This window comes from Cuculus canorus, chromosome 12 (genome assembly GCF_017976375.1).
Source record: "Cuculus canorus isolate bCucCan1 chromosome 12, bCucCan1.pri, whole genome shotgun sequence".
NCBI classification, from domain to species: Eukaryota; Metazoa; Chordata; class Aves; order Cuculiformes; family Cuculidae; genus Cuculus; species Cuculus canorus.
The window spans coordinates 9230695-9252375 of NC_071412.1; the positions used below are offsets into that span (position 1 = coordinate 9230695).

The 21681-nt window shown below is 41.7% G+C and overlaps 1 protein-coding gene across 3 annotated transcripts in view; it reads right to left on the bottom strand.

Annotated features, from left to right (window-relative positions):
- AGBL1 (AGBL carboxypeptidase 1) overlaps positions 1-20283 on the bottom strand; it is a 285385-nt gene extending 265102 nt beyond the window's left edge. For 2 of the 3 annotated variants that reach the window (XM_054077988.1, XM_054077986.1), the window contains exons 1-2: positions 2932-3065; positions 981-1044 (exon numbers count right to left, since the gene is read on the bottom strand). In XM_054077988.1, the coding sequence (XP_053933963.1) occupies positions 981-1044; positions 2932-2985 (118 nt within the window). In that variant the 5' untranslated portion in view covers positions 2986-3065. Of the gene's footprint in view, positions 1-980; positions 1045-2931; positions 3066-20174 lie in introns of those variants that run through there. The other variant, XM_054077987.1, reaches the window with a different exon arrangement.
- Positions 20284-21681: the final 1398 nt, after the last annotated feature.

The following is a 21681-nucleotide window of genomic DNA, read 5'->3' on the forward strand; positions in this document are numbered from 1 at the left end:
TCAAAGGAGCAGAAGGCTCAGTGATCTTTTCTTAGGTTCTGGAAATTAAAGAAGAAAGGACTAAAGCTGCAATGGTCTTCTTCCAAATTGAAAGGAACCCTAGGGAAGCTTTGGAGACAGCTTTCAAAGAAATCTAGATGTCCAAAGAGACCACCCATTAACCCTGTGAGCCCTACTGTGTTAACAAACAGTGATCCATGAGTGACTTTGGCAGCAACTTCGATCTCCACGGTAGGAGGAAACCACACATTCAGCTCCTGGTGAGGAGACAGGTAGGCAATCCTTCCAACTAGATGAGGAAAAGCACTGCAGGGCTTCAAAAGAGAGGCCCAGCTGGATGGGCAATGTCTACAGTGGGGCTCTTATGAGTGGAGGCTCCAGCACTTACCGGTGCATCCCCTGCAGCATAGCAGCTTGGTTGGGTTGAGAATTGTTGAAAATTGAGCAAAAGACATTTTTGAAGCGAAGAAGGAAGGAGGAGAAATTTAATTATTTTTTGGTTCTTTTGCCAATTCACCCATTTTGTTCACGTGGCTTGGACACTTGCAGTAACATGCCTTTCCTGCAGATGGATGTGCCTTTCGGAAGGTGCTGAACCCTCTCCATTAGAGAGTCCCTCTGCTCTGTGAAGTGGAGCTTCTCTCCCTGTCTCACAGCCTCCACAATGGCTCTGGTGAATATTTTGAATGGTTAACTGCCAAGGATTATGAAATACTTTGAAACTCATGAGTATCTTTTGAACAAGAAAACAATTAATAAAAGAGACTTTATGTGGACAGGTTTTTTTTCCTTTAACTTACTGAAAAAGCTCAGTTTTTCAAACGCAGCAGTAAGGATTGCTGATCTAAGTGTACATTTCATGTTTTGGTCAGCTTGCAAACACCTGGCCAAGTTTATGCAGGTATGAAATTCCTGACCTATATGAGGACCCCCTTTCTGCCCCTAGCCCACAGGTATTGCTCCAGAGCTTTGTTTCTTACCCAGAGAAAGCAGATCAGTGAGGACACTGAGAATATTCAGGATGACATCCTTGTCAGATGAGCTCTGAAATGCAAACACACCAAATTTAGGGATCATTTCAGAACAGTGATCTTCGTGTCACACAGGGCTGCAGTGCATCATGCAGTGCAGAGGCACTGAGATCTTTGTTTGGATACTGCATATTTTTCATGCCATCTGGCACGAAATGTGAATCATACGTGGAATCATATCGATAACACATTTTAAAAGCCTCTGAACAGACACATTGATCATACCACACAATATTTAATACACAGAAGCATTACTGCAGAGTTTACATCTAAATTCTAAATTACATCCTTCTTTTTAGCTATTCTGTGGCTATATCAAAGTTGGAGAAATTGTGGATCAGACAGAAATGTTAAATGTGAGGTGGTATTCCATGAAAACATCCCTTATTTCTGGCAGTCAAAGAATAATATCTTTAAATTATATTAATCTCATTTACAAGAAAAATCCCCTGTCTTTGCAGCTTTGCAGCTATAAGCACATTGAGGCCTGGAATTTGGGGAGCGAAAAGATGACTTAAACTTATTTTTAATCAAGAACAAGTGAACACCACACATTCTGCTTTCTATTGGCTTTAAATTTTGCACTAGAGGGAATAAGTTATACTGTACTTGACGAGAAAGAAACACATGATGTCTACCATCCATCTGTGTGATACACTAGACCGCTTCTCTAATTCTCCTCCAAACAGATTTCACTGCTGAGACTGAAAAATTTATCAGTTGTCTGTATTGCTATATGAGGGATTTGGGTTAAGTTCTAGATCTCTCAACTTCCATACAGATACAATACAACACCATAAAAAAATCCAGTATAATAGAATATTTGCATTGATGTAGCATTGATGTAGCCTGAAGAACCTCAGGTATTTCACATAAACTATAGTGGAATCACTTTATCTCCCATTAAGTTATTACAATAGAATAATATCTTACAAATATATGGCTCCCGTATTTCCAGATGTTGAAGTGATTCAGAAAGTTAACATACTAGAATATATTCTGAGTATCTGGGATCATTTCTCTAGCCAAATCAATTCAACCCTTCTCTGACATATTTAAGATTATGCAACCAAACTTTAAAGGAAGATTTAAGATTCACAAGGCAAGGAATTGTGAAGTAACACCTAGCAAAAAAAGAAACTCTGGAAAAAATATTAGGGAAATCTATTTTGGATCTGTAATAATGAATTTCAATGCAAATGAACTTTTTTTTTTCCCAGTGAATCCCTGCTAAAGTCCCAGCACAAGCTGGCATAGTGCTGAGGACGGTGTAGGTGATTAGTGAGCTGTGTATCATACCCCTTCCTCCTTTGTTATAGTTGGGGAGTATATGCACCGAGTGAGATGAGGGAATGAAGCAGGAAAATGATCAGTCTTCTCAGTTAGAACAGGTGACTCTCAGTCTGGAGAACTGCATTTCCACCTGTGTCACGGAACTCCCATAGGATCCTTGGCAGCTGCCTTCAACCAAACTTCCTTCTGCATTGGCAAATTATCTGTGGCATCTTTTCATGCAATATCTACACTAATGCTGATGTTTCCTAACTTCTGTATCCTTAACATTATGTATTCTTAGACTTCTCTCTTTGTCATAATTATTGATAAAAACAAGTTCCAAATGTCTGAAAACCAGAATTCCCATCATACTGGTTTTGGTCAATTACCAGCGCTGCCAGACTTTAACTGCTGAATACACATTTCAGCATAAGTGAGAAACGGGGACAAAAGTATCAGCTGGGGAGTGAGACAAAAGAACAAGATGTGGTCAGGGGAAGAGGAAGGAAGAAAGAGGAGTCGGGCGAGGATAAGAGGTTGGAGCAAACAGGCAGAGAATAACTTCTGAAACGGAGGGCTCAAGAGAGGTGGGTCTGTGAGCACTGCCAGCTTTCTGAAGACTCACCTTACTTTTGTTGTTAACTAAAATCCACAGGAAAAGCACGTGTCTCAGCCCCATCTCAGAGTGGTCCCAAGCTCGGAGCGAGAGCCTGCTGTTTCTATCTGTTACTACATTAACTCAACAAGCGGAGATCTCTGCACCGAACGTGAAAGTTCAGCCCTTTTATGAACTGTGTTGAAATCAAAAGGCTCAGTATGATAGGATTACTGCTTCTTCCAGAGCCAAGACAAACAGAATATGTGGCTTTAATGAAATGCAGTACCTCAGTTCACCAAGTATTACCACCCTCATCCTAGAGAAAGGGTCCAAATTCATATTACTGGCTCAAGGGGTCACACAGAGAGGAGAGTCTGCAGCAGGGTCAGAGTACAGTTTCAGTCATATTTTAATCTTACTAATCCATGTCTTTGTTCATTAGTGCACGGTTCGGAGCTGTCTCAAGACCCCCAGTAACTTCAGAGCCAACAAAGAGCAATCAGAGATCTCTTCCCAAGAATTTCTTGGCATATTTTAGCATAGGGACTTAATAGTCAGGGGGAGGCTGTCAGGAGTGGTGAGTATCCACCAAATTTACTGACCTCAGGAAGAGTTACTGTTCTCAGCACCTTTTAAAATATCAGGGTTGCCTAAAATCAGACTGTCCTCTGGTTTTGTCTTGCTGCCTCTCAGTATCTCTTTCCTCTGTAGGTGGATGGATTACACATTAAGGTTTCAGTAATGAAGTCTTCATTGATTTATGCTCCTATTACACTGGGTTGTTTATTTTAACTGATTGGATTGTGGGTTTCCTAAGCCATTAACACAAATAGTGATGACATAAGATATCCTCTGACTTTCCATGTGCTTTATCTAGAGACTTAAGCGAACAAAGAACTTGAGGGGACACTAAAGATCAAACTTTAAAATGTGCAAATTAGAGCTGAGTGATGTTGCCAAATAGTTCACCTGAATATTTACTCTTGCTATTTTAACACTAAAACTCTGACTGCTTTGGTGCCCCATTGTCCCCCTTCCTCCAGCACACTAGTGAAGGAATCGGACAGTTGGTGTGTTTACTGAAACAGCAGATAAAACCCTAGTCCCATTACAAATTCTAACATATGTCCCACTAACTTTAGTGGCACCACTGAATAGTACAAAATACTGCAGAGCACAGCTCCAATTTATAGTAGCGAGACAGCACAGAAGAAACAACCCTAAAGCTGTTGTTGTCTTACAAGATGGCAGCTTGCCTGATGGAAAGAAACAGCTCAGATTTTGAATAATTAGCTTGAGATTTTCAAAATCATCAAAGACATTTAGGCAGTGAAATCTCTTAGAATTAATTGTTTAAATTAATGCTCGTATCAAAATGTTTGTGGATGAATTGCCAACAAATTCATTCATAAAAAATATTCACTTTTTTAACAGTAAGTACAAATGAGAAAATCACAACTTGTGCCTCATCTAAAAAAGATAAATAGAGTAATTTCTTTAATGCAAATTACTTACCCAGCTCTGGATAAAATAAACACATTAGTTATTTTTATTGAAAGATATGTTTGACAGCTCAAGAACAAACCATAAGCAAAGAAAGAAAGTAAAATTCCTCTTGCTAAATATTTTCCATTCCTGCCAGCACTTACAAACGTTAGATACAACATCGATATGCACACAGCGTAATGAAGATTCATTCATGGTATATGGGAGGAATGAGAGCAGAAAAAAATTTCCTTAGGCTCAAGTTAGATTACAAAATCACTAACCTCTTGTAGGATTTCACTAGAAGGGTGTACACTTAAAGTCAAATTGTTACCTATTAACAATAGCCTGAAGGTACCTTTCACAGCTTGCAACTGGACAAAGGCTAGAGCAACAAAAAAAACCCCCCCATCATTTAAAATGTCAAGCATGGCTGTAGCTCTTCACCAGAGCCCTTCATCTGAGCCTTACTTCAACAAAGCCTGCTGTCTTTCTCACCCAATCAGGAGTATCATAGGGCTGAGTTCAGATGCATTTAATCAGCTCCCAGTTGATAGTTCTTCCCTGAGCTTTTTCTGGGAATTAATCTGTGGAACACCTGGGCTTTGGTTAGCTTGGCTGAAGCACCTAATAGATAAACAGCAGGAGGATGGAGAAAGCCAGGAATAAAAAAATATCCCGGCACATGGTCATTGATACATTACTGCAAGTGCGTAGTTAGTGACATTGGGTTTAGAGGACAACAGTTTGATCCCAAGATCATTCTGACTGACAGCTCAGGTTATTTTGCTGACCCACGATTAAGCAGGGAAGGAGTTCCTGTCTCCTTGTCCTGCTCCCGGGAATACACCAGGACGAGCTGTTATTTACTCAAGACAAGATTATAAAATTGCAACTAAGCTACGGTAACAGGTAATCTTATTTTGTCAGAGAAGTCTCCTGGGATAGTTTCCACTGCTTATGAGGAGCCACTGGAGGTGGAATTTTTGTTGTCTCACCTGAAGGACAGCAGCTATCACTACAGTTCCTCTTTTATCACTCGTATCAAACAAAAACTTCCTATAAATTCAGTCTTTTGTGTAGCTCTTGGGCTTTCATGTCTATTACCCAAAGGCAAGTATTTCTCCAAATGAGACATGCAAACCACTGAAAGTGTATACTGTGAGTCTAAGCCTTAATGCTGAGAAAAAGGAGGATGGCGAGAAAGAAATCAAAGAGCACTTATTTGTGTGGCGTGATTTTTACTAATAAATATTTTATTTGGGGGAAGAAATACAAAGTTGTTATTCCACTCACAAAAATAATAAATGCAAAATTAAAAGAGTCACTCTCACAAGACAATGGATAACATGATTCCTAAAAATACTCCTATTAAATTGTTACTATTAAATTGTTACATATAGTATGACAAAGCTGAAAGACTGCTTAGAAAAAAAAAAAAACAAACCCAAAACCAGCCTGTTTTTAAAGAAATGCTATCACCGCCCTGAGATAACAGACTTCCAGACTTGGGTTTTTTTTTTTTTAGAGACTCAGGAATAGGATGTCCAGCTCCAGGTTTTGTTTGTTTGTTTACTTGTTTTTAAATAGCCGGTTTCTAAACAGGGAAGCAAGATTTGACGTATTCAAAATGCATCCTTCTTTCTTCTCTTACCCTTAATAAACTTGCTCACACAAATAGCAGCAGTCAGAAGCCTAACTGGCTGTGTAATGAGTCTTGCATCTGCAAGTAAGATTTCTCACTCTCTGCAGTCAAAGTCTTTTCAAGAGAAATCCTGGTGCAAAATTAATACCAGCTGAAATAAAGATTAAGATAAGCGCTGAGCAGAATTAGTCCTCGTTCTCTCCCGAGACCTCTGCAAACTATTGGGCTGCTAATAACTGCATTAATGCTTACATCAGAGACTCCTCTGCTGATATTCTGCCGCCAGCGAGGCAGAGGTGCGTACCAAACCTGACTGCTGGGCACAGCTGCTCACCACTGGCATTATGGATTTGCCAGCTGGATATCTCCTTCCCACAGCTGATTATCCAGTCTCACAATAACCGTGAAGCCAGGTTCAGTGACTTACGTTCTCTGCCTTGTCAGAATAAATTGCTTTTTCTAATTTAAGAGGAGCTAAAAATTCACACTTAAATAAAAGAGCAAAATACCCTGGCGAGTTTCTCGTCTGCGTGCTTCCCTCCTCAGACTCAGTACTCAGTTAGATAACCATGATTTGTTCTTGTTGGAAGGTTATTATCAACAGTACTGGATATATGGAGGTCTTTTTTTTTAAAAAAAAGTCATTATTTCTGAGGGGGAATATAAAAGGGTTCAGGGATCTCTGAAATTTCACTAGGCAACCTCAGAATGAGGGAGTATTCAAATTAAATTTAGAGGACTATTCAAATTCAAGTGATTACAGCCTGAATTTTGTTATTAGTGAAGCAGTTTGTTACAATACTGCCATCATCCTGCTTTAGAAGGATCCTGAGAAGTTCCAGTCCTCTCGCCCCTACTTCCACCTATCCAACCACCCTCAGCACCACCACAGATGTCATCATCTTCTGTGGAAGACAGTAAGTGCATTTCTTTGTCTGAATCTGGATAACCTCTCTTCAGATGTCAGATAGCCCTGAGAAAGACAGGAAACTCAAAGGAGACATGGAAGGGAAAGGGGGTATTTAAAGACACAGAGAGGAGGACGTTCCTGCTTGGGTAGTGTCCTAAGTGACCTCTTTAATCCTGCAAGAAAGGCGCTCACAGCTGTGTGGGATCACATAGCCCTCAAACTGTACACAGGGCGGCCAAAGGGGCTGCCAGAACAAGACACGTGCTCCAACAAGCTCTTGCTCCTCTTCCCAGGCGTTAGAGATGAATCCCTCTTGCTGGCTCCCGCATGCCCCTGTGAGGCACGCTAGCAACCCATCCACCTAAGCATCAGCCATTTTCATTCCTGCTGATGCTTAACACCAAACCAGGTTCTATGCATCAGCCCAAGTTGTAGATTTTACACCAGGGAATACAGCAAGTATTCATAATAGAATCTTCCTGTCTCTGGCCTGCTGCAAGCAGGTGAGGGGCTTTTTTCATGCCCTGCAGTGACCTGAAGGTATGGGTTTTTTTCCTCAACTTTGTTTGCACGTGGGTGTGATAACCTGCAATATTTTTTCACTAACACGCCAGGTCACCACTGAGTGTAGACATACCATTCACAATGGATGGCATCTCGTCCAGGTGATTGGGGAGTAGTGCTTTAAAATCTACTTCTAATATGCTATTGTACAAGGCTTCTCTCCTATTCCTTGAGCTTTAGGGGTTATTTTCACAGGAGATATGCTACATCCTGTGGGAATTAACTGCTTCAAGGGAGAGATGGGAAAATTCCAAACTTATATCTGGATGTCTTCAAAACACTGAAGGTGTTGAGATGTAACAGCTTGGCCTGAGCTGATCGCTAGCCAAAATAACTTGGTGAAGAACACGGTGGAAATCATCTGTGCCAAGGAATCTTACTATATTTAATCCAATAAATTGCACTAACATAACACCTTTCATCACAGGATCACAGATTTATTCACAATTATTAATTAACACCTACCCAACTGCATCCCTCATCAAGAAGATCAGATTCATTGTCCCTTACTTTCCTGGTGGGAAAATATCACCCTGTGGTGGAAAACTCAAGTCAATTCCTAAGAGGATTGGTTTGCAGAGCTACATAGCTATTCCAATAAAATGAAGCAGAAAGACTACCTGCACAGTAGTACAGCTCCCTGTCACACACTTATTTCTATTTATTTGTGGGGGGTTCAAAGATTTTGTTCTTTGAGATCAGTCTTCTCCTCCCAGCTTCCTGAGAGTAAGTGCAACAGAAAAGTCCTGTCCCCTGCACGGAGTCCTAATGCCACACTGGGAGAAGAAGGGGCTACTCACCACCGGTGGGTCCTAGCCCTATCTATAAAGCAATTCATCCTATGTCCAAGGACAAGGGAGGTGCTCATTTAATTAATCTTTATAGGAATTAAGAGGCACAAAGACCATGACCTGATCCTTTTCCTAAGGATATCTTACCTGTTGTGTCACCCAAACTCCAAGGTGTTTTACTTGAGTAAGAGTGTTCGTCATGTCTGTAGCACACCATTTGTTTGTCATGCTAATAACATGTATTCACATCTAGATGTCTGCAGGAATTACGCCCTGATAAACTGCAATGTCTTGGATACTGTTGGCAAATTGCTATTTGCTTTCTTTTCTTTCTTTTGCCAGAGCCCTCTCTACGTTCTCAAAGAGAAGATCATCCTTGTATAGAAGTTCCTCCTGATACAGAGTTCCTTTGTGTCACTTGCTCCTCTCACTAATGCATTTCTAATAGCGCAATTACTTTATTATGCAGAACCGATGGTAAAACACATTATTATATAACCTTAAAATGCTTCTGTCAAATTGGAAGTGTTAAAAGAATGAGGAAACTTTGAGATAAATCAAAACGTGATAATCTGTAAAAGGCTTTTAGACTTTTCTTTGAATACTTCTGATGTTCTTTCTGTAATTTCTACTGCAGATAAATTCTCTCAGGTTTCATCTCTTATTTCACAATAAGTTACCTATGACATCTAAAGATTTTGACTAGATTTAATGCCATATCATTCACTTTTTTCCTCTTTTTAATATACTTGTGTTTTAATGTCGAAATTATCCTAGCATCTTTCACACCCTCTTAATAAGTTCCTATAAGGCATCAGCCATTCTTGCACAATGATCTTTATATGCTACGCATCCTAGGACCTACTGTTTATTGCTGCTTCTTGAATTTATTCCTATATTTTTTATTACTTTAGCTGTTACTGAACTATTATAAAATATTAATGTTTCATTCAAGTGCCTCTCGGTTACAGCTGCTTAACACAACTACTACCCAAACTTAATAGGGAGGGATCTGTTTTTTCCATTCAGCTGTAGATTTCTTTTTCTCTACTAACAACAAAAGAGCAGCATAAAACACACTACTCTCTTTCTTGGTGAGATTTTATGGATGTCAGTCTAGAGAACACTCTGTCTTTCAAAGAAGCAGTGCTTTTGGGAATTAATAAAGTTTTTTTTCAAGCAATGGCATTTCTCAAATTGCTCACTCAAAAACAAGTGAGTTTGGAAGATCCTTGGAAAATTTCCAGAGGCACTTGCTTTTCAATAAAAGCACAGATTTTGATTACTATAGCAAATGTGAGTGTGTGCAGGTGGAAATAAATAGCCACAATGAAGATGCTGCTATCCTCACCTCCTCTCTGAAGTTCATGCTCAGGCTTAGCACAACAAAGCCACAAGAGTCCCTATGTCTACTATCAGTCTGCCCTGGCACTTGTCTGAGATAATGCTCTGTACATTCTGGGCTCCTCTCTATATTCCAGTCCTAACACTCCTATTTGCTACACATTAGTCTGACATTGACTTGTACAGGCTGATGAAAAGGATCACCATAAGCTACATTCTGGTTTAGAATAATGGCAGTCCTTTCTCTTGCCAAGATAAGTGTCCTTATGTGTCAATCTACCCCACTTTCAAAAGGGCTTTCTGGAACAACAATGAAAATGCCTTTAATCAATCAACACTTAATAATGATGATTGAGGTATGGGTAGTGGAGACAAACTGCTAATAACTATTATTAGTCACAGTTTATTTTCTTAAGAGATAGAACCTGGAAGTGAAAATGATGAGTCTATTTTTCCCATCGTCTAAGTAAAAAATCAAATAACAAACGAAACTTGGCATCCGTAATGAATAGCAAACTCTGTTTCGAAATTCTAATGATTCAAAGTATTATTATAGGTAATGTAAAGCAGAACATCTGTCTAACTGCATTGGTGAGACCCGTCTGTCTAGATTTAAACAGCAATCTCTTAAAAGCAAAGCCTTCAGTTCTCTAAAAAGGCTGCCAAGATTTTAAAGGTATGACAGGGTTATGTCATTTTCCATCCAGAAGGTAACAAAGCTTTTTATTATCTTTAGTCTACACTCTGTGAAAGACGCACAGCAGCAGCAAGCCAAAGCCACCAGGTTAAAGGAAGACAAGTTTGGGGCTTTATTCAGCCCTTGTTACTTCAGTTTAGTAGCTGAGAAGCACATGCAAACCAAGTGCTGGTCAGTCAAGCTAAAAGGCATTTTATTAGTTCAATGAATAAGCTCACTGCTGTGTTTGTGCTCCAGGAAAACGTGACAGGAGTTAAATTTAAAAATATGAGCTCATTGTCCTCCATGAGGCTTCTGAGCTGAGATCCAGGCTAATGAGGATTAGAGACATTGCAAAGTGAGAGATGAATGAGAGCTCTCACTCCTACTGGTGCCTTTATCTGTGCAGCAAGATGGTGGTGCTTCTGCAGCAGAGCAAACCTCAGCACTCGGTGTGTGAGGGGCAGCATTGATCCAGCACACCCTGACCAAGAAAGTGAGGAGCACGGTGCTCCTGGTGTGCCATCCTCTAAAATCCACACGCTGTTTGTCTTCATTTTACTGAGAGCTCCTGCGGACCTCACCAACCCAAACCCTGAGCTGTCTCTCCAGGGACACTCTCACGCAGAAAGAGGCTGAACATGTGATGGCATATGAATCGTGCAAAAAGAGGGGACCTGTGGTAGGAGCTGCAGAGCAATGGGGAGGGACCTCTGCGGTCTTCATAGATTCACACATGTCTTGCTGAGATTTGGGCAAATGAAGTCTTGACGTCATGGTGGACTGTTCTCTGAGAGGAAGGTGAATTCTTCAGTGAATACGCAGTAGGTGATCTGGTCTGTGTCAGAGTCTGCCTCCAACGTCTGCAACCGTTGTCAGCATGGAAAGACCACCAAGAAGTAGTTGTTGTGCCCTATTTTATTTAAGCACATTCTCAAGTAGACCTGTTGGTGTAAGAGTGCTCCACTGCCTTTGTTAAACATAGCAGGGGAACCCAGCTAGGAAGATTTCCATCTGTTTGATCAAACAGCCACTCAGACAACCACCTTTTAGACAAAATCCTCCAGAGTTTGCTGTGAGTGAGATACAGCCGCCGCTGCTGGAGCTTTCGAAACAAACCGCTAATAAGCATGGTTTTCATCTCAGAGAGCAAGTAGTTTTAATGCATCTCTGCTTCCAGCTGTCCCCTTGAAATCCCTGTGCATTATGAGGAGATCAAATGACCTAAACCCAACTGGAAGAGAGATTGTCAAAGAAAAACAGTGCCAGGAACTCATTCTCTTTCTCATTTGCCATCTCCAGCTCTCTCTTGTGCTTGCAGAACTCTAACATGGGGCAACAGCCCACCCAAACACAGGAAATTTTTCCGAAGAGGAGGCCAGAAAAATCACAGCAGCAGCGCTGCTTTCCTCTAGCCTCTTCAGAAACTATCTCCATGTGGATGGTGCTGGTTTATTCCTGGAAAAATGGAGGATCAAAAGAGGCCCTTCAATTTGTTCTTCTGACTTCATCAGATAAGCATTTTAATCATAGGGAAAGGTCAGGTGAACCATTCTCCCTCCTCCCCTCTTTTGCAGTGCAGACAGGTGGGCATTCACCATGCCAAGCAAACTCTTTATGGAAGATTCTCTTTCTCTCCCTGTCACGCTTCTGCTTGCCAGGGTAATCCTGAATAAGATGGAGGGCCAACTTTATCTTTACTGTAAATCTGTTGGTTTGGTCTTTCAGCAGGAATCCCATTAAAAGAACCAGAGGATGTTAAGGAATGACAGACATTGCAGTGATTTAATTCAGGCTGCATTTGTGTCATCTGCTAATGGAGTCAGTTATTCCACCCTTTGATTTAGGAAAAAATGTGAACTAAAACTCCCTTTACCCTGACTTGACAGACTAATTTTATCTCCGTTTACTGACCAAATAGAGAAATCTGGAGGCACAGACATTAAACGAGTTTGATAGAGGGAGCTTGTAACAGTCCTGCGAATAAAGCCCAGGACTCCTGCTTTAGCTGTTAATACACCATCATTCTCTCTTTAGAAAGGATGGGAATAGGTAGCAGAGAGTGTGGCGGAGCAGATGGGCCCAGGGGAAAAAAGTCTATTTCTGTTTACTACAAGGATCAAATTCCCATTGGGTCTAGTGAGAAGCCTCTGCCTGTAAATTACACTGAAAATTAATGTGCATAAAAAGCTTCACAGTAGTTGATTGCAGTAAAACACAATGCTGTGGTGCTTCCATGGCTCTAGTGTCAGAAAAATATATGTTTCGTTTTCAAAGCATCCTGTGTTGAAAGAGGAGAAAAAAAAAGCAAAGATCTCTTTGGCAGAGCAGTTATTTCTCCCGCAGGACACTTCCACATCAAAATTACCCAATTTTCTAATAAGAATCATTATGAAAGTTTTACTGTTCTCATTAGTTTCACCTCAGCCTACAAGACCTTCTGAAAGTAAGGCTGTGCTCTCCCAGAACAGACCATGAGAAGAAAAAAACCCAACCTTAAACCCCTAAGGGAAGGAGGTTTAGCTTTCCCAGGGAGTTTATTGTCAAGCAGATGTTCTTCTATCAATCAATAGCTGTTTTAAAACATTCATGCTCTTCTGCGTATCTTGGTAGTGCCTATGGGCAGAAAGGTCTCTGCAATGTTATCTTTGTCCTCTCTAGAAGACATCTCATGAAATCAATGACAAATTCCTGACTCCTAAAACCTTCATTTCTTTATGATATGGTAGGTCTCCACACAAAGAGCGTAACAGCACAACAGATCAAAAGGACATTAAGTCATGGATATGAATGTGGTGTGTCTCTATTAACCTGTGGAGGAGAATGACCTTATATTAAGGAGCATTAATCTTTCCTTCCCAAAACTGTACTTGGATAAATTGTTTTCCCTGTATAAAAAGGCAAAATATTGTCCAGTTCTTGCAAATTTGAATCTTCACAGGAGGAATTCACCTAAACTATATTTGGGTCAGCTTCTCACAAATACGAAACAATCGTGAAAAAAGTAGTAGGGTTTGGTTTTTTTAATTATAACAAGTTTAGAGGGTGGTTTGGATTCATGTTCTTGCTTTAGTCATCTTTAGTTAAGCCATCTTTTCTGAAATTAAACTGTTGCTTCTGAAAGAGTAGCAAATGAATGATTTTTGTTGCACTTCCAGGATTACGGGCACTGATGACCCATTAACATGGCAGTTGAGATGGACAATTTAGTTGTTCAAGAACATACCATCTGGCTTCCATCTAAGACTCATTCCTCACCTCCTACAGCAAACTTGGTTTTCCAATGGGGAGAAGGGAGATGTTTTTCTTCCTGTAATACATATCAGTGAACTCTCTGCTTGTGTCAGTAGACATTGCTAAAATTAATCATTATCAGCCCTATATGTTTTTTCAACACAAGTAGCTTTCTTGTGCTTTTTGCTAAATGTAATAAACTTTCATTCAAAGATGTTCATGAACATATTTTCTACCACAGACATTTTTTTCCCCACTGCAGTTAAAACGAAGAGAACTGGACCAACACATTAAATGGAAAAGTATGTTGAAAAAATCTCTGAGCCATCGCAACAAGATGCAGCATAATACACTGAAAATAAGATTATGCTATACAAAGAAAAACAAGCAAGATCTATTCAAGCAAATGCCTCTCTGTATGAAAACATCTGTTTTCATATATTTCACGGAGGGAAATTATTGAAGCCCAAGAAAAGGAGAGGGTGGAAATTTTCCATTGACATAAAAATATTAATGTAACATATAAATATATTTGTAAACATACAAAACACCTATGGAAGCTATATAAGCACTAACAATTATTCTTGACTTACAAATAGATAAGCAGATGCATTTGAATATATTTTTACACTGTCTGTGAAAGACACTAAGTATGTTAAAGAAATGCATATACTTCCTTACACAATGTAGTTTAATGTGTGTTTGTGTCCATAATGCAGCAGTTGTACAAAAATACACAATCTAAAGCTGCTTGATATGGTCTAATGTGTCATTATATTATATCCAAATAGTCTAAGTTAAACAGCTTGACCATGAGTGCAAAGTCAGGCCCTCAACAGCTAAGAAGTACCAGTTTGAAAGTGTTTCCATTGTTTCATTTGCCTCCTCGAAGTAACTGCATTTCTTAATTTCATGACAACTTGTTTTATTTCACAAAACCTCTGCTTCGGGATAACAGTTCCCGCTGCCTGGAAAATCACCCCACATAGCTTTTTGTCCTCATCATTTATCATGTGGTTCTGTGCATTATTTATTTTGCAGAATCCGAGCCCTGTACTGAAAATGAACTATTAATTTACTCCTCAATTTTTGTTACTGTGTTGTCACCAGAATTTAGGATAGGTTTGGGGTTTTTTTTTCCCAATGTTCATTGCCTGATTTCTCAAATACTGATGTGAGGCGTGGTGGGATTATTAGCCATTATACACCTGATTAACTCAGACGCAGAGGGTTATAATCCATTTCTCTAGACCTGTATTCAGCTGTTTTAGCAACACGGCTATCCTGTCACATCTATATTTCTGCAGCAAGGGAGAAAAGGGTCTTCAGGAATGTTCATAACACCGTCTTATTTGTTCTCAAAGCACAGGCCATCCGAGGCAAGGATGAGGGACAGCAGAAGATAAACTGAAGCCCTCTTCTCTTGTTCAACACGGAATGTGCTGTTCAGACTCAGACTATAACACACTCCCTGCGCAGCGCAGACATAGTTACTGCTGCTCCTATCGGTCTCTGGATACGTTTTGCACCCCGAGATCCTTCTTTCTCCTTAATGGAACCACAGGAAATTCTGGATAGCCCAACCGGAGGCATTTTCAGAGGAGCTGGCACTGTGCTCAGACAAGCAGCTGCGGCCAGCCTGGGGACAGAGAGTGATATCCTGGTCCCAGCTTGGCTGGTGGAAGGTTTTCAGCAGTCCAAGATGTGCCTCAGCTTCCTCTGAGGGCTTTCAGCGTTCTGCGTGACTCACAAGAGTGCCAGTCCTTAATATTTCTTTTGTGGCCTGGCAGGAATTTGAGGTTAATACATGGATGCTAGCTTCCTTTTTTCCTTTCTTTTTTCTTGCTTAGCAGTGCCCCGTGGTGGTGAGCCAGGGATTGTAGGGAAAAAGCTCTGGGTTACCTTTAGGTTCTCCTCGGACAGGAAGGAGAGGACAGGTGAGGTGCGACAAACAAGCAGTGACCCTGAGAGCTAGGGTGGGGTCCTGCACTAGCTCTTTAAGGCTGTTTGCAGAGAATTATTCCTTTTCTTCCACAGTTAAAGCAAAAAAACAGGCTCATGCAGCCCAAGTGGCATTGGCAGAAGAGAGAGGAAAATGCTGCTGAAGTACTCAGTGTTTCACCACTAAGGGTTTCCCCCTGAATCCCATAGCAGAGTGCCTCGGTGTCCTAAATGTGCTACTTTTTCTGCTCCAAAACTAGAATACTTTTTGTAAGGAACAGGAGGATACTGTCCACAGCTGTTCACTTTAGATACAACAATTTCAGTAAACTAACTCAGTTAATGAACAACATAAAAATGGCCATCTGCTTTTGAGTTGATTTTTGTTCCCTCTAAGGCTATTCCACTAAGCCCTGCCTGCCAAGCTGCCTTCCAAAAACATAGATCCAAACTTCAACCTCCTCTATCCCAAGCCCAAACCACTGAGCATTCTGCTTGCTGAGCAGTTCTTGGGATTTTTGCATCTGTTTTTTTCAAAGCCAGGAATCTCAGCAGCTCTACTGATAGAATAAGTGCAAGGATGCAGAGGAGACAAAAGCATTTCACAAAATGCATTTATATTCATTGTCACTGGAACAGCAAAGATATCTTCCCACTTGTCTTTAGGATAACAATAACCCTGCCTTGTCAGCCAGCCAGCAAAACAGCTCGAAAGCTGCAGCGCAAAGGAGTGAAGATGTTCAAGTTAGCAAACAGCGAATGCTGTATCTGTTCCCTGCTGGGCACCACGGCCATTCGGAGAGGAATCCCTTTACATGAACAACCTTTTCTGATGATACATAAGATTGTCACCTCTTTCTTTTTGAACTATAGCATTTGGGAACCTGCGCAGTCCAACACAGTAGGATATAATTTGAGCCAAAGATCTGCCAACAGCCCCAGGGGTTGCCAGCTTTGCAGAATACATGAACGGAGACTGTGGCTTCAGGAAGCATGTGAAAACCATGCTGAGAGCCAACAGGAAATCTGGGACTCCTCAGGCAACACAATGCACGCTGCCATGGAATAAGGAGATGTTCTTGGGAGTGATCAAGGCAGGCTCACATCTGGACCTGACAAGTGAGGAAAAGAGCAGAGAGAAAGCAGGGGAGGAATCAAAATGCTTCTTATTTAGCTAACTGGTTAGAGGATGGAGTGAGACGAGGGCCAGGACAACCAGGAATAGGAACTAGGATGCTCTACAATCTCAAGGGATTTAATGGTCTGGAACACAATTAAAGATGCTGGCTTAAGTTTTCTGTTGTTCTGCTTAGCAAGCAACATCTGTTTTGAACTAACTCCCAGATATCCCCTCTTGGCATTAAAATAAACAAAAGATCTAACCCCAAGTCTCTTTGGGACTTTGTATTAGGGAAGCTGCCTGTAAAATGGGATGTTGGACTTTTTCCATGGACATAAACCATACAAGGGGAGGCTGTTTATTTCCGTTATGGTGTAACTGAGGAGCAGGGTGAGGAGTAATAGCCAGCCCAGTCTTGGTCTAGGTATTGCATTATCCATGTATGAAAGACAAAGCAGATCTAGATCTGAGGTAAGGAGGTTGATGTCAAGCGGTAAGAGATGGGAACATAATGGTGTAACACTATCCAAGCCAGAGGGATGAGAACTGATAATTGTAGGAGTGTGTTGGAGGGGAAGAGCCAAGAAGAGAGAGTGGAGGAGAAGGCAACAAGGTTGGAAGAAAAATGAGAAACTACAATAAACTCCTAAGAGCTCAGATCTGCCATTCTGACACGACTTGTGAGACAGGGAGAGGTATTTCTTACATCTGAAATTCACATTTTAAAGCTGCACCTTGTAAGCAATGAAGCTCTTTTTACCTACAGATCTGAAATGTCACATCTTTCCTACAGTGACATTTTGATGACAAAATGCAGCTGTGCTTTGAAAGCTATTTTTGCTCTTCACCTTGCCACTTTTCAGAACATCTGTAACACACTGTGCGTTCAGGGGATTGAGCTGTCTTTGGAGGATCACACTCCTTCATTGCACTGGGAACAGATTTGAAGAACTCAAAAACCAAACACGTTTCTTCCCTTGACTAGAGCAGAAGTTCACTTACAAAGTGCACAGCGTTCTGGTTCTGTTCTGCTTGAAACCGTGCTTACCAAAGCCAGGCTGTGAGAGTAGCAGTAAAAGAGTCTAAACCAGGAGGAGACGGAGTAGATCATTCCTTTGGCTGAAGGTGATAGACCTTATCTCAGGTGGGGACATTCCTCCAACTGAGAAGAATAATCTGAGCCAGTGCTTGAAACTGAGGTAGAAATTTAACTCTGTGTGAGTGACTGAAGGAGAAAGAATGTTTTTATTCTGAGGTTCATAAAGATTGACTTAGTGGCTGAATGTTCTCTCATTCTTCACCTGAAAGCTTTCTGCGTGCAAAGCAATATTATGTGCTAACAGAAATGGAAAATACACAGTAATATCCTGCAGAATAGACTGTTGTATGCAGCAGACATTTTCTTCATGCCCTATAAAAGAATATGAACCAGCACTGACAATCCAGCAGGACACAAAAACAAAGCAACCACGTTATGGATGGCTGTTGCAGAAAATAACAAAGTGAGGAAAGATATTATCAGCAAATGCAAACATCAACAAAAGCTATTTCCCAGGCCAGTGCTTTCCAACTGTGTCAAGTAAGGGTCTTTTTTATCACCTGATATTTGTAGAAGAGATAGGTGATGTTGTTGCAGTTATGCTGGTAATGTTTTGGCTGGAGATAGGGAAAGGAGGGGAATCAGAACATACCAGCATTGTAATTGTCATCAACCACTTATTTTCTGTTCTCAAGCACTCAAATCTCTGCATCTAGTTGAAGATATAACAAGAAATATTTTTACCCTTCCCTGAGCGAATACAGAATTTTTGGAAAAAAGCCTTTTGTACCAAGGCCAGGTTTTGTAACATTGGGGATGAATTCTTTACTACTTTGCAACTTTAACAATATCACTACCTATTTCACTTGCAGTGTTCCTGACTATTTCTAGTCTAGCCCTCCATGTAGCTTTGACAATGAATCACATACCTGATTTTAAGTTACGTCTCCCAATTTAATCCTGGGCTTTGTCCAGCTCTGTTCCCAGATTATGCAGAGAGCACGAGGATGGTTGATGTTAGAGAGCATAAGAAAAAACAAATGCACGCACAGCTCGCAATTATCCAAACTAATAGGAAGAGGACTATAACTTGGGTAGAGCAAAAACATGATCTATTACAAAACATGTATTAAATAAACTGCAAGAACATACGGACAGGCTAATTATACTTCTAAAAAAAAAGGGATAAAGTAGGACAATTTTCTTCAGTGTACCGGTGTGCCTGCAGAACTCACTACCACGGGGTACCACAGACGGCAAACCAGGGTTTGACAATAACATCAGGAATAGAAGTTGTTGGCAGTTACATAAGCTTGCATAAAAATGTCAAGGCTGATCAGTCCCCGCAACTATCGTTTTGAAGGCAATTGTATATCATGGGATTTACAACACACTTGTGGCTGGTCACAGAAGCTTTCCAGTTTGGAAAAGGAACGCAAGTCTGTTTTACACACCCTATCTCTCATTTTCTGCTTCTGCAATGTGAGAGGTTTTGACAACATACGAAGCAGTCAGAGGATGCTGCACCTCAGTTGTGAAACTCGCTCTGCAGCGCATGCTGCCTGAATCTCCCATCCTCATGGAGCTATGACCCATGTCAGCACAGCAGCACTCGGGCTCAGGGCACCTGAGAAACTCAGACAACTGGCATTTCACCTTAGGTCTCTAAGAGGTGCTTTTTATGCAGACATTTGGTCGTGGCAAAACAATTCCTGCCCACTTCTCATGACAAGACATTGGCTCATAAAAGCATGGGTTCCCTCCCAAAACACACATCTTGTTTCTGAGGGTAACGCATGGCTTAGACATCTTCTCCTGCAAGACCAGGAGGAGCACATTCATGCTGGCAGAAAACAGAACCAAGCGGGTTGCCTACAGGCAGAGGAAGAGCTAACCTCTCCTCATCCTGTGTCTGAGCTTGTCCATCAAGTATGATCCTGGACCAGGACACTTTCTCTGCTCCTCAGGAGCATTTATTGAGCACACTCAATACCATTGCCTCACCAGTCTCAACCTCAAGAGGTTTTGCCACTTCCCTGTGAGTGCTTAAGGGTCCTGGCGAAGACAATTTGACAGGGAGGAACTTGCTGTTTCCAGGCAGATCTGTTTACTCCCCCCCCTCAGCCTTTGGATCAGCAGCACACAGTGCTGGGTCTTGCCCAGCTCGCAGACTGACAGCGCTGTCAGGTCCCATTCATTGCAAAGCAGCCGATTCCTCACACCTCCCTTGCTCCCCTACTGAATGCAGCAAGATCTCGAGAGCGGAGACTCTGCCCTCAGACAGAGCTTGGTGATTGATACAGAGCCGTAATTGCCAGCATTCATCTTCAAAGAGCAAAACTTCATTTCAAAAAGGCTTTTTAGGGTGCGAGGTGCAGGTCGGGGCTTCTGCACACTGAGGTTTTAAGAGACAAGCCAGCAGGGAGCTCATAAGAACAACCTCAGCCCAACAGGTCACTGCTGGCGAATTAAAGAGAAAACAAGCCCAAGCACCTCTCTCATTAGTTCAAGCTCTTCTTACCTGAAGGGTGGAGAGAAGGACTTGCAAGCCACTGGCTTCTTGTTCTGCCATGCTGCTCCCCACTCACACTCCCTCTTTCTAGCAGCAGACAAAATGCAGCTAGAAAGCAAAGATTCCAGCTTGGCTTGCTGCTGCCCCTGTGTCGTTTAAGAAACGAAGAAGCTAAACACAGATCCCCAGACACATGCACACTGCTACCACCAATAATCACAGCAATGCAACTCTAGACCTCAGCAGGAGAGATAAATGTACCCCCTCCCTCCGGGCTCTCCCACTGTGACGAGAAGATTAATTCCTATATAAAGAATCCTGGGGATTAAGTAAAGTGCTCAGGAAAGGTCTGGGTGCTTGGTGTGTGGCAGGGAGAGAGTGGGGAGGGTAGCAATAGCAACAAGAAAGCAGAAGAGCTACAAACCTCAAAGAAAGCCAGGGAGAAGGCAGGGAGTGCGCTGGCTGCCTGACAGGCATTCCCAGCTGACCTGCTGATCCGTTCCAGACCCCGCGTGGACTCGTCTCCATTTGACTCCGTTCCAGTGAAATCAGAGACATGGAGAAGGCAGAGCAAGCGGGAAAGATGCCCTCGGTCTTAACGAGCGCTGACAACGAACGGAAGATACACCCGGCATGAGGGACAGGTGGAGTGGTTTCGCCGAGTCTCGCAGAGGGTTTTTGGCTTCCAGCCCTGGTGCTTCTCCTGAGTTGCACCTGCTACAGCCACAGGCAGCGCCCTGACCAGCGACGGTGGGACAAGGAGTGCCTACGGAGGGGCATCTCATGGCTGCACAACAAAGACCAGGGAGAAAGCCACCTCACAAGGTGGTGTTCAGGCAGGAGTTTGCTCCCAGGGCCGCTACAGTGATTCACACATACCTATGTCTGTACACAAGTGTAGTAACTCAGAGCGTAGCTCACTCCCCGGTGCACAAGCCACGCTGTAGTACAGTTGTAGTTGTAGCTTGAATTCCAAGGAGGGCACGGAATCCACTTTTAGCTTCAGCTGAATGATATCAAAGGACTTGGCAAACAAGGAGCAGATAAAGAATTTCATAGGAGGTTTAGATGAGGATTTTTCAGTGAAATATTTCCAATGTGAAAATGTCAATTAGTCCAACATAAACATTTTTTGAGAATTGCAGCAATTTCACTTCAGCTTTCTCAACACCAGAATAGCATTTTTGGTTCAAAAAGTCTTCACTCCAGGGTAGTTTGAAGGCTGACAGTGGAGACAATTACTTGGTATGCGGAAAACAAAGGTTAGATCTTGTCTTTACAATTTGAGGATATTAATTTCAGTCTTTTACCCCTTGAATAAGTACTTTATTCTCATCTTTGTCCTTACGTAGGACCTTTTCCTTTCTGAATGAATAACTAAGGATTTCTGAAGCAGTAACATGAACCTTGGTCTCTGGGCACAAGGCAGAGGCTTATAGAACTCAGTACCAAGACAAGACATGCTAGACAGCTATTATGCATACACTTTTCTTTGCTGGTGTCAATGAAGAAATCA